The following is a 14068-nucleotide window of genomic DNA, read 5'->3' as shown; positions in this document are numbered from 1 at the left end:
CCCCCCCCCTCCCAATTTGTTCCCATCTTAACAACAACAAAGAAACCAGACTTTCATTTGTAAAATGGTAAAAGGGTTCATATAAGATGCTATAGTCTGAGTTTTGGAGTCAGACAGAAATTTTCTTCCTTGTAGTGCCAAGTTACCAAAGGTTGATCATTGGCTTATTTTAGAAAAGCAGTTCAGTTCACAGATTTGGAACATGGAACTATTTAGCAATTTGTTAGTAAATCATTAGCTTTAAAGAACATGTAGTAAAGTGCTCATCTACCTTCTTAAATTAGTAAATGAATTTGTAGTGAGGGCACGGATTACTGGATGGTGAGTTTAAGCCTACCAACAGTGAACTTCATGGTGTTTAATTACCATTTCTAAGTTTGCAGTCCCTATATGGACCACAGGCTCGTGTAACTACTGGTTTAGTTCACCGGTACATGAGGCTAGTGATCAGAACAGAAAGAAGGTTTAAAAGCCTGAGATTTTGCTGGTAGGAAGAAGCAGGTGGAGGTCTCCTCACTTTGATGTCTCCATTGTTCTCACACAGAGATAACCAGAGATCGGAATTGAGAAAGGGCACAGTCTGAGACGCACATTACACAGTGCCATGGGCGTCTATAACCAGTAATGCTGGATCTACTGCAAATAACTGGTGGAGCAGATGTAGAGGAAATGAGGTAATAACCTCACCACTGAATTAATAAAGTTGAAACATAGTTAAGTCCACTTGTGGATTCCTCAGACACTGGCATCATATGATCAGTGTTGGAAACATTCATACCAGGAATTCATACTCACGTGCCAGTCACACTACATTATCTCACTGAGGAAAGCTGATTTTAAACTAAACCAGTTTAAATGGTCACAAGCATTGTTTCCATATACAGTAAGAAAGATTTAATTATTCGTGCTCCATTCTTTTTGTACCTTGAAAGAAAAAAATGCCTCACTGTATTTAAAAATATTTGACTCACCCAAAAGTTTTCAAGCTAGTCAGCCTGAATAAAACCCATGTGATTCCTGCAGATCTTGCGTTTCCATTGCAGAACATAATGGATGTAAATACTACACCAACTGATAAAACTGTCAGCCTCGCCCTCACTTCTCCTGCATTAATGTTAGATTACTGCTTGTTTATTTCAGTTCTACTAGCATAAAATGAACATAAAGTTAGAACAATAAAGTTTCCCTGGCTCTTTTCCAAATCTTAACGCAGAAGAAAAGGCTAAATACAGCTTTCTGTTCAAATAATAAAGCTACCAGCAAAACTTATAGGGGGAGCAGGGGGGATTCACAAACTATCAAGAAGAGATCACCCAAAATCTAGGCCTCCGAGTATCCCCAAAAGTCATCTGGTCTATCCTTCTGCCACAAGATGAATTACATTGCATCAGTTTAGACAACTACTCATCTAAAGGCCCGCAATGATGAACCTCCACACTTTCCAAATGATGCATCGCAATGCTTTAGTGTTCATTTTAGGATTCCTCTTCCCAACATTTAATCAAATCTTTCTTTCTGCAACTTAAAGAATCCACTGCTTGTCATATCCATCATGGACAGAGAAAATTTACTTTCCCCTCTTACTGCATGCATCTTTAATTTTGTTGCTTGGATTCAATCTTTCTTCTCTGTGATAATCAACTGCAAATCTTTCTTCAGAGATGATTTATCTTAGACTTTTGATCCCTTTTTGTTTTCTTCTTAGTTCTTTCCTCCACCTTTCCAGGTTTTGTGGAACTGTATGACGCACACTCAAATGCTATAGACCATCATTAAGCAGATCACAAGGACTGTGGGAATTCTGTTTTCTGAACTAACAGGTCAAATAATATTTTCCAGTTGTCTGAATAACTCACCAAATACTTCATTATCCTCTGAAGACTGCTGTGTTAGTCTGGCTGCTTTTGGACTCTCTTTAGATGCTTCCTCCACCTTGGTTTCAGCATTCTGTAAAATAAATATTTTTTCAGATTAGGTCTTTTTCTATAGTTATCAACCAGAAAGACTCTTCAAACTTCATGATTATGCAGACATTACATTCTTAATGAATATGGAATCAATAACATAGTGGGGTTTGGTATCTTTACTATGTATATGTGATTTTGCAAAATACTGAGGGAAAATACTCTCAGAAAACACAGGGTGGTTTTTATAGTCTGTTTTAATCTGACTAGAGTACATAAAATTGAGAGCTGGAGAAGACATCTAAGTAAGAGAGAGATCTTAAAAATCATGACAGACTTGTAAGTTTCCACCTTTCCTCCTCATATTTCTTTCCTTTCTGTTGACATCTTTCATTGTTGACAGTGAACCAAGAGATCAGAAGATAGTGCACAAATATTTCTCTTTACAGAGCAAAGGTGAGTTACAGAGAGCTTAGGAACAGCCCTCTTCAAGTCTTTAACCAACTGATGTACTTAACTGCTTAAAGCACAAGTACTTCTCTATTTCTCAATCAAATCTTTCCATTAGCTATCTGCTCTTAGACTGGGCCCAGAGATAAGTCAACAGCTTCAGCACTTAAATTGCCAGAAGTCAAAGCATTTAATTCCCTAGCTAAAATCGACTGAAGAAAACAGCCTGTGAAACACTGAGTTTTAAATATTTATATTGCTACTAAAGGAAATTAACTCATGGTTTTCAAGATGTTTTACTTCGGTACTCAAGAGAAATGTACATGCAAACTTGCAGCAATGCAGACAGTAAGCTGCATATGCAGTCAGCTATAGATATGAAGTGACTGATTCAATATTAAATATTACCAGAAAGAGTTGACTAATAATTGAGGAAGGAAGAAAAAAAAATATAGTATGCCAGGGGTTTTTAAAGGACAGATATTCCTCCATTCAAGTATATGCTCATTCAGAAGACTGTGTAATGTTTTAGAGGAGGTACCTTTGTACAATTTATAAACTTTGACTTACATTTTGAAAATGCTGCTATACAATCTGTGAAAATTACTGTTTCTACCCTCAGAAACATAGAACACTTCCACACTGTAAGTGGTCTTTTATTTCCCCTTATTAACCATACAGAAGATATAAAATGACAGATAGATTAAGTTTGTCAACCTCCCTGTAGAATACAGGAGTACAAACTCACGGTACATAAACTCAAGAGACTTTGAAGCAAGACAGCAAGCTTTGTCATGAAAAATTAAAGAAAGACCTAGGAATCCTACTGCTGTCACACAGCAGCAGATAAGAATTAGAGAAAACAGAACAGAAAAGAAAGGAAAAACTGTGCTTCAGAGGAGAAACACCTGCAAAAGAGAAAGGATTCTGCATTCCCTTGAGATAACCGCCTTCAACTCTGAAAAAAGTTGAAGAGGACATCTGCTACAGCAGAGTGAGCCAATGCCAAAGCAAAAAGCCACTAAAAATTGTGCCATTATGGATGAGACAAAATTCATATAATTCAATGATCAAACTAAGTTCAGGGCTTTCCCAGATGAAGGGGACAACTGACCTCCTGATCAGAGCTACCGTAAAGATACTGCTTGTTAGCTCCATTTCCAAATGTATTCCACCATATTTACTCTGTGGTAAAGCTGGTGGTGCAGGAAGAGAGGGACAGCTCTTCCTCATGCCCTTGCTCCTCTTGGGAAACAGCTGAAAGTCTGTAACCTGCTGCATCAAGAGCAGCAGCAACAAAATACTATTCAACAGATACTCAGTGGTATTGATGAAATGGGTTGTCACTCCATATTCTTACTAGGGAGATGTTCACATCCCTTACTTTAAAAACATGGTTTTGGCAGTCTTAGGGAAATTAGAAAGACTGAGCCTTGAGATATTTTGGTTCAAGTTATGTCACTGGAAGGAACTACAGAGCATCTGTGCTGTCTGCTCCCTGGATAAGCCACAATGTTGTTGTTGACAGATGTCAGCTCCAAGATGTTGGTAGGAAAGTTGTGTGATATATCAGCCTAAAGCATGACAGTGCATGGCTGGATGTACATCCACTTGGCACGGCTTCTTATACAAAACACAGACTTTAAAAAGGTTTTGTTTGCTTTAGTATTTGCACTAAAAAATTTACACAACACATTATTACTGGCGTACCTAATATTCCTATTACCAAAAACAATACAAGAAAAATAACTGCAAAAGAATAACTGATGATCCAGATGCTCCAAAACAAGTTATAGTGTAAACCAGCATTTTCTAAGACAAGATTTAGCCAGTTGCTTTTTTTTTTTTTTTTCCTCCAGTGTCCTAAAAATTCTTAACTGTCTCTATCCTTCCAATCAATTAACAGGAAAAGTGAAACATATTCCCTTACACTGCCTGAGCTGTGCCAGGAGGGACTTTTTACCTCCAGTTACAAAGTACTTGTGGTTAGTTATAAAATAAAGGCCCTTTGTACATAACATAGTAAATGTAACTCTATCTAGCTTTTACTTCAGGCTGAGCACTCAATGCAATTTCAGAAGTGATCGGCAAAATAGGTTTATTTTACAGTATCCAAGTTCCCAAGGACTATAGGCTACACCTGATTTTAGCATGAAATAAATATTATAGAGACCTAAATTTACAAAAACTTTTTAACTACCTTGTCATTTTTGCATACTAGTTAGGAAGGGCCTGTTTCTTTTCTTTTAATGATAAAACTGGTACTTAATTGCTTCATTTTACAAATGACAGACTAAACAATTATTCACGAAGTGTTATGTCTAAAAGAGAATCAAAGAAATCCAATGTGAAGCAGAGATTCATATTGTCTGTGCTCTCATTCCTGCCTTTTACAATTCACTATGTTTTCTTATTATGTGCTTTGCTAGCTTGTTGAGCTCCATCCCAATGACACAAATGAAAACAGACTGAAATTTCTTTTACTGACAGAAAAGTGCCACGCTAACATCAAAAGTTCTAACTGTGGCAAGACAACACAGACCGTGAGTGCATGAACTGCTACTCTGGCAGCATAGCCATTTTTCCAGTTCCTTCTCTCATTCTCATTCATTGATTCATTTATTCACTCCTGTCCACAGCACATCACCCTCCCTGCACTTAAGACCACAACACCTAGCAGAACTGGGGGCATGGTAGCACACTTGATTCCTCCTCTATGCTACATTTCCAAAATTAAAATAAACAACAGATGCCACCTCAAAAGACAGACAAGAGTTTCTAGTGGATAAAATCAGATTTGACTGGCAATAAGCCTCCATTGCAGAATAATAGAAAAAGGGTAAATTGTTGCAGGCAATAACAATATTGATAATCTAAACAGTATCCATAGCAGCAGACCATACAACTCTCGACTCTGCTGAAGAATTCTGCAAAATGTTCTTGATCTTCCACTTCTGCAGTGATATTCACCTAAATTCTATCAGACAAAACTACCTTTTCATTTAATATTCACAAAATGTCTGTATGATATTCAGGTTATAGAATACCTTCGGGACACTATATACATTGCCTCTTCTCAGAGCTAAATGATCTTCCAACAGAGTTCCAGGGAAAACAAAATAAGAAAAGTCTTTAAATTATGTATATGTGCTCCTTCAAAAACAGGACAGTAACATGATTGAGAGCCGTTTATTGATGTCTGTCAAATGAATGAACGTTTCTCCAAATACCAAATACTGCTGCAATCGGCAGAAAAGGATGCAAGTCATTCTTAACAGTGACCATTTTCTTTGCCACTTTTGTATTCTGCATCCTCAGATTAAGTAATAACACCAATCCTTCCACTCAAGCTGGAAAATGTTCCCTGTTATTTTATTCTCAGAGACCTCCATTAGTCTCAAAGTTTTTAGCTCCCATCAACTGTGAGGAATTTTACACTCACAGCTTAACACAATCAAATAGACAAGATGCTCTGGACAATCCTTATTAACACTAAGAATTCATGGAATGGCAGTTGGCCCTCTTCTGGTGGGCAGAGATCTCTTGGACTTGCACTAACAAGCATGTTCCAACATCTTCCTGAACTCACCCATCAATTCTTCTTAACTGTGGAGATTTTCCAACCCCCTTTGCATTAATACTGAAACTCATACACGTATTAGCAAGCGCCAGGCTTCTTGCACAGAACATGAATGGTGAATTTTAACAATGCCATACTGGCTAATTAGGACTCCCCGAGCAAGAGTACTGCCATCATTCAGAATAGGCTTACACCAGACTGAAGCTGGGCTCATGTTATCTCTACACAGCTTCAAGCTCTTGAAAATGTTCCAGGAACTCCCACATCAATTTCTTCTTCTGTCCCCACCAGTCATGAAAAGGATTCAGATTCTCCCATTAATTTTCAGATAAATAAAACAACTCTTTTAAACAGCAAGCTAGTCACAACCATTATCTCCAGTCTTCCGGTATACCTCATATTTTCAGTTTTATTTTCATCTCTAAAGATTCTTTACATGCAGTTTCTAAAACGTAATACTCAAACTATGCAATAACTTCTATATAGAGTAATCATTCTTGTGCATATGTCAAAATCCTATTTAAGATAATGAAAAATGACAGTGATGGAAAGAGAGAGGGCTAGAGTTTTCCAAGGACAGTTTTCTGTTCCTCTCAGCTTCAACAGTATAGTGCTACTGCTGCTAAGGTCACGGATGAAGAATTTCAAAAGACATTTCAAACAAAAGGATCCCCTCACTAACCCCCAAGGCAGACATAGGCCCTTTGAAAAAGGTTTGAGATGCCTCAAACACATTATCCTGATCTGAAGAAATGCGTTCAGTCTATTTTAAAACCTTAAGATACTGAGGGGTTGCAGTATAAAACACTGAATTCCAACTCAAAAACTTGCTACATTCCTCATTATCAGTTCCAAACTAATTTGCTATGTGCTTCCCTCCCTTTATGAAAGGCATTTAAAAACTACTGTTTGTGGAGAAAGTCTTACAGATGAGGTTAATAGACAGGACATTTTGCCTTTAGAGCAATTCTGTTTCATTTTGAGAAAAGGTTCCTGACCACACTGGGGTTTTCATATTTCATAACTGAACTAAAATCTCTTCAGCTCAGAATGTAATAAACAGAGACAAATAATGGATCCACAGTATGCTACTAGTCAGCTTTTACTAGTGTGTAAGGTATTTCCCCAGTGCTGAGGAGAGACGTTCACACATGCAGTAGGCAGAAAGCAAGTGATTACATTACTGTGTCCATACCACTGAAGAGAGCCTAAGTGCATTTGGGAACAAGGACCTAAATAAGTTCATTTTGGAAACAAAACAAACTAAAAAGAAGGACAGGCAACCCCATGCAAGAATCAAGGTTTTCCCATGAATACTGTGAACTGAAAATACCCAACAAACCCGAACTCATGTACCACATACACAGGGGCAGAGGGAGAGGAAAAGCTATGTGAGTGACCTGTTACTCTGTAGGTACTCTAACACACTGCCAGAATCAGGAATTCTCATAAAACATCAAGGAATTTGCAAAACAAGTTAAGACAAGAGACAAAAATATGCTCCGGGTCAGTATTTTCAATTTAAAGCAATAATCCTGTCATGTGTCTTTCACTCCGTGCACATTAATCCTGAAACCGTACACAGGAAACCTGAACATGAATCACATAAAATTCAGACAAGTACAGACAGAGCTATGATTTGCTATTTCCTCTATCAATTCCTCCCTGGTCCTGCAGAGCAGAGCAACCACCACCACATCAGCTGTACAAGCAGCGCAGTGGCACACACAATACAAAATTGTGAAGATCAATTAGGGATCTAAAACCGCACTTGGAAACACGCTGAGTTTTGACAGCCTCCAGAACACTTTACCTGGAACTAATGTTATTAAAGCACATATGCAGCCTGCTTTGAACCCAGGCCATTTTTCTAGAGTGTCACTGCAAACAGCATCTGGCAGCACATTGATGGATGCAGCTCCTGACCTCATGAATCAAAAGAGGAAGCATAAGAACACTTGATGAACAAAACCAAAAGTAGGTACCTTGGATATCAAGCACAATAGCAAATTTCTTTTACAAAAGGTGTTTAAGCAGATTTCCAGAACACTCTGAAGAGTGACAGCTGTCAATACTGATTACTGATAGCTTCACAGTCCACTCTTCACCTTTATCCCATCCAGACAGTGTTTGCTAATTTACTTTCCTTTTAGCCACATGCTGAACAAGTACAAATTTTTTTTTTTTTCCCCCAAGAAAAGGATGTGGTTTAAGTCATAAACACAGTGTTGATGACACAGTCTCAACTCTCAGTGTATCTCCTTAAGGGCTTTATAAATACATTGAATAATGGCAGTGTCTAACCCTAGCAGACTAGTAATTTTCAAATGCCACCACCTGAGGTCCTTCTGAAGGATAATAATAAAAGGAAGTGTACGAAAGCAATCCTGTTTCCTTCTGCTAATGAAACCACTTCTATATTCTAGCATATTGACAAAATCTGAAAAGAGTTCACAGATATCTGACACACCAGAAAAAGATAAAAAAGGCCATCTACGCATTTGAACACTCAATCTATACTAAAAGCACAACAGAGATACAAAAACTACAAACTATTACAGAATGATGCACAACAGTCAAGACAGAAAACCCCCCAAACTATTACCATTTTAAAAAGTGCAAAATAACAATCCACTAGTCAGAGAGAGAGGCTTACAAACACTTGGGGCTTTTTTTTTTTTTTCAGGCAGAAATTGCCTTTTAACCATTGAACTTCTCATATTGGGGGTTTGTCAGTTTGTAATGAGTAAAAAACAAAATGTTTGCCACTGCCTGGATTATTAGAGATCGTCAGCCTTGAATCCTCCTTAGGGGACTAGACAGGACTGTCTGTGGCAGTAAACCTGTTGATTTGTTCTTTTTAACCACAGGAAGAGAGAAGAGAGGTAAGAAAGATGGCAGATCTCTATGAGGAGCATAACGCAACAATACAGCACAGCACTCTGCAGCACTACAAACGCCTCAAAGCAACACTGAGAGGGTTTCTCGAGGGTGCTGGGCTCTACGCATGTGCGTAATTTCATAAAGCAGCACTGAACAGCAAAGGAAGCAAAGGCATTGAGAGAGCTCTTCAAATAGCTGGAGTACTTTTGGGAGACTTGACCATTCCAAATCGTGATTCAGTACAGAAGTTACTTGATGTCATGATACTCAGAGGAGACTAAAGCCCTTTCCCAGATTCCCACCAACTGGCTGTATAATGTTGCATTAGTCTGCTGCTTATGGAGGCTTAAAAATACAAATAAATTTAAAATAATCATGCCTGAAACAATGCCTAAATCTGTTTCATCACACAAAGGGATGCCTGCAGTGGCCCAGAAACAAGAAGATACTCAGAGGGTCTTAAATGAGGAAAAAAAAATAAAATGTAAAAAAAAAAAAAAAAAAAAAAAAAAAATTTAAAAAAAAAAAAAATCAGTTAAATATTTTTTTTCCCTTCCATTACGTAAAAGATATTTTGAGTGAAATATATTATAAAGTTAAAGTTCTTACAGAGAATCTCAGAAATATTCACTGTAAAACTGTCATGCCTAAGTGATACAAGACTATCAAAACTAAACCAGTCTACCAGCTTAGCAGCAACAAAACATCTTTTCTGGGTCCCGAGCTGTGAAAACCTTCCGGCTTTTGCAGTACTCCAGTTGACAGTAGACAGGTATTTCTGACAAAAACCCAACGCAGTTGACATCCTGAATCTGCAGCCAGCATTACCTTTATTATGGGAAAACCAGATAAGGTTTCCCTAGTCAATATAAGTGGTTGACTCCACAAGCCTGCAGAAGCGAAGTGGAATGCATGTGACTATGTGGGCTACAAAAAGCTGGAACACAACTGTGCCAGATAAACCCTCGAAGAAGGAACTCAGCACCCAACACAACAGTCTAGCTCTGCCTCGTTCCTCAGCAGCAAACCAGACTGCAGGGAGACCAGAATTTCACTTCTGGTATTTTATACTTAGTTCCATTACATGCAAGAACCAGCCCTTCAGTGTGCAAAATAAATACGCCATCATATACATCTGGGCCATTTCTATAAGCAGTTGAGGACTGGCATTACTGAATAATGAAAGTATCTTTTTAGTGCTTGCTCTGTGTTAAGATGGGACCATAAAAAAAGGCCAAAATGGGTAGACAACTTGAAAGGACTTTCTCACTGTTCTACTCACAATGATACATTAGACTAAACCAAATTCCCTTTGAAATTAATGAGTAGGACACACACCCTGAAACAATTCCCACTGCACACCAACAACAGACTTTTGACTTGTTGAATTTAATTTTTACTTCCAAGCTTTTAGCTCATGAGGAAAGAAAACTCACAAGCTGCTATGTAAAAGCACTTTATATTCAAAATTACATCCCTTCAACTCCCTAAAAACAACCAAGATATTTTTAAAAGGCAAAATTTACATTTATTTGCCAAGAATTAAAAGAAGAAATAAATTTAACACCAAGCAGTTAATTTTAGAAGGGAATTTTTCCAACATACTGATTTGGAAGGAAGATCATTTTCGCTCCTTTAGGTCACTTGGCAGTCTCTATCTTTGTGAAGTGTATTTCTAAGCCAAAGCCAAAAAAAAATTTTACACACAATTTGCCTGATATTAAAATGTATTATATTTACTTGCAAGACCTGTAGGTTTAAAAGAAATTTTGACCACAATACTGACCAACGCATTTGTTTCTGTACTGTGATAAGAGATAATTATCAAATGTTTCTTAGATTTTGTATAAAAAGGGTTTGGGCTTTTTTGGGGATAGTATTTCAACCCAGATGTTTCAGCTCCTCATGGGCTTACACTCCCTCCATGGCCCCAGCCTTGTCACACACACAGAAACACACACACACCCACCAGTTTTAATGGGAGAAAAAAAAAAAGGTTTGCTATGTAACATTTGGTTAAGAGGGCATCTGCCATGAACTTGCCACTGGTCACAGAGCATGAGGCCTTCATATGAATATTCTCGTCTATCCACCCAAGACAGAAAATTATGGATGTTATAACTGAATGACAGGAGCTTTTCCACTTCCCTGTCTGATTTAAATAGACCAATATTAAATGCATGATCTTGAAAAAAACCTGAGTTTTACTCTGTGCTCCTGGAATGAACACAGATCCTCTGCATACTGTAAATAAATGCACAAACACCACTTAAAAGAAAATATTTTCAAATGTCAAGACTTACAGGGATAATATTTACAAAATAATCAACATGATTGCCCTTTACAAAATGCAAATAAAGATTTCTTTTCAGATACGAATTTTAAAATACAGTTTGCATGGAAGTAAGATTTTTTTTTAGCTAAAATAACTAACAAAGACCCAAAATTGACTGCATAATTGTAAAAACTGGTATGACACCTTTTAACACCCCCACTTAAGTAAATTAAAAATACGAAGTAAACAAACAAAAAAACCTTTCAACAGTGTGTGGTTTTGTAGATCTCTGAAGCTTAACTCATAAGCACAGAACAGTGATCAGGAAAGGGTAGTTATCACAAACAGAGACATGACTTCCTGAAGTCAGTCTCATTTCTCTGTTGTATTTGAAAATTAAGTGCATCCAGTAAACACCACAGGTCACGAAAAGCTCCATGCACAAAAGTATGGGCACAAAAGTATGGACTCTTTGCTTTTACAAGCTCTAGCTTAGTGTTACCATAACTATCAGTATGTGAAGATAAGGAAAGATGCTGATCATGTTGTCAAGGATTACTTTATCAAGATACTAATGTGTCAAAAATAGTTCCTCACTATAAAACTACATTAAAAAAAATGCCACAAACATTAGATACTAAGTTTTATCAAAACTTGAGTCTAATGGAGACTCAGCGGGAATGTTAGACACTAGGCAAAACTGATTATTCAGTGGCATGTCCTTGATAGTCCATGGAAAAAACTTCTGCCTTCAGCCCTGTTGTGTTGTTTCCAAGGTTTCTCTTGTCCACATCAGCCTGTGCCCTTTATTTGCCAACCCAGTCTGCCACTTCCTCACTTCTCTCTGGGTTACCATCTCCCTCCCTTGTTATTCCTAGTTTAAAGCTCTCCTCACCAGGTTGGCCAGCCTGTTGGCAAAGATGCTTTTGCCTGACTTGGTCAGGTAGATTCAATCTCTTCTGAGCAGTCCTTGATCCTCAAAGAGGGTCTCCATGATTGTAAAAAAAAAAAAAAAAAAAAAAAAAAAAAAAAAAAGCCTGTTGTCAACATCAGCTGTGCAATCAGCTGTTGACCTCCAGAAACCATCAGCTTTTTCTCAAGCCCTACACTCCCACTGGGAGGATCAAGGAGAAAATCCTTGGCCTCTCTGCCCTTGAGCCATATAACCATGGTTGACAGGCTCCAGGTGTCCCCTAGTGGTATCAAGGGTGCCCATGTGGAAAAGCAGAGAAGGGGGCAACAGTCTAACAGGCCCCAGCAGCCTCACACAACACCATGGATCCAAACCTCTCTCCTAAAATACAAAGTATGTGAGAAAAAGAGCATGCACAAAAATGTAGTTGCACCTTAAGTAATGACCTTAGATTTTAAAGTATATAATTTCAAGAGACAGACTTTGCCCATTAACTCTAAGCAACTTTAATTCGCATGCAAGATAATTACCAGGAAGCTAACAGCTAGATGCTAAATTTTGATATGAGAATCAAAAGGCAGGAACAACTAACTTTTCAGAAAGACATGATACCATCCCAGGGATTTGTTCACTTAATGTGCAATTATGGGCACAAACCTGGCTGACCTTCCTTTCAGCAGGCCACTGTAAGTCTCTCAAGTATAAACCAAATGTTAACTAGTAGGTAGTTGGCACTGATACATAAATAAAATTACTAAAACAGAGAAGTATCTAGGATTTTTTTATGTTAAGAAAAAAAAAAAAAAAAGGTCATCCTAGAGCCAAAGAATAAACACTGAAATGTATACAATACTTTTCTGGATATTTTTGAGAAAGCCTTTTCAGAACACCTATTATACTAATTTATGATTTGCCTGAGGTATTTGAAGAGAAGCACAATAAGGATCCCTTTCTTGCTTTCCCTGGTTACCTTACCAACCACAAAATGTAAAATCTAAAGAGATTAACTGATTTTTGAAATATTCTAGCTGTCAGTCATTTTTCAAGAAACTGTCTAAACCAAAGCAGAAAGACTGTCACAGAACACAAAACAAAACCCAAAAAACAATACACCTAATTAACACTAAAGCAACATAACAGAAGTCAAGAGAATCTCAAAAAAGCTAACAAAAAAAAAATCCACTCCAAAACCAACAAAAAATATTTCATAGCAACGTTTCCATCACAAATAGAAACCGTTCCCATTCACTATTTGCTTTGACTTCACCACCCATTACTAGGAACAGAGGAGCAGACCCTTAATGAGACGATTATTTCCCTCTCACAATGTTCAGATGCACTAAACAGGATCATAGCTCTTTATTACTATTTTTACAGAGAAAGCGATTTGAAAATCATTAGGAAGCCAATTCTTCTTCAGACATCGTATACACTCACGATGTAACTCATCGTTACTCACTAGTAACTCATAGTTACTTCAGCAAGTACCCACTGTGCAAGAACGCTCAGGAGACAGGAAATCTGACATTACATAAAAATTGGTATTTTCTTCTTTGATGGCTTCTTCAGAAGCAAATGATTTTCTGATGCTGCTAATGGTGAGAATTGCAACTCCAGATACTCCAAGCAAGAGGCTCTGCTGAACTCACCATTAAAGCATGTTCAGTTTTTCACAACGGTGAATGCCTTCAAAGCAACAGTTGTCAGCCACCTCTGTGTAAGTGGTATTATGTCAATGATTTGTCTAATACCAGATACCCCTTCCCATGATTTTTCTCCTTATTCTGTTATTTTGTTTTCTAAAAGCAAAACCAGATAATAATGCTTTCCTCCATGCTTCAAGCCAAGACAGAGGCACTCTCACAAAAATGACTGTGCAGAGTTACAAACTGCACCAATATGATTTGAAGAAACATGGACCATTGTAACACGTGTACAAAGCTAGCAAGCTGAAATACTAGCCTGAATGTTCAATAGCTGAACTTTCCCATCACTGAAGGGAAAAACAGTCTCAGAGGCAAAACATTTGGGAGAAAGAAAAAAAAAAAAAAAAGAAGCCAAAA

The 14068-nt window shown here is 37.7% G+C and overlaps 1 protein-coding gene across 2 annotated transcripts in view; it reads right to left on the bottom strand.

Moving 5' to 3' along the window:
* MBP (myelin basic protein) overlaps nt 1–14068 on the bottom strand; it is an 87653-nt gene that overhangs the window by 56488 nt on the left and 17097 nt on the right. For both annotated transcript variants that reach the window (XM_026843659.1, XM_026843660.1), the window contains exon 2: nt 1857–1947. In XM_026843659.1, coding sequence (XP_026699460.1) covers nt 1857–1947 — 91 coding nt within the window. The remainder of the gene's footprint in view (nt 1–1856; nt 1948–14068) is intronic.

Source organism: Athene cunicularia, assembly GCF_003259725.1.
Source record: "Athene cunicularia isolate RWA chromosome 2 unlocalized genomic scaffold, athCun1 chr2_part1, whole genome shotgun sequence".
NCBI classification, from domain to species: Eukaryota; Metazoa; Chordata; class Aves; order Strigiformes; family Strigidae; genus Athene; species Athene cunicularia.
This window is presented reverse-complemented; position numbering and strand designations above follow the sequence as displayed.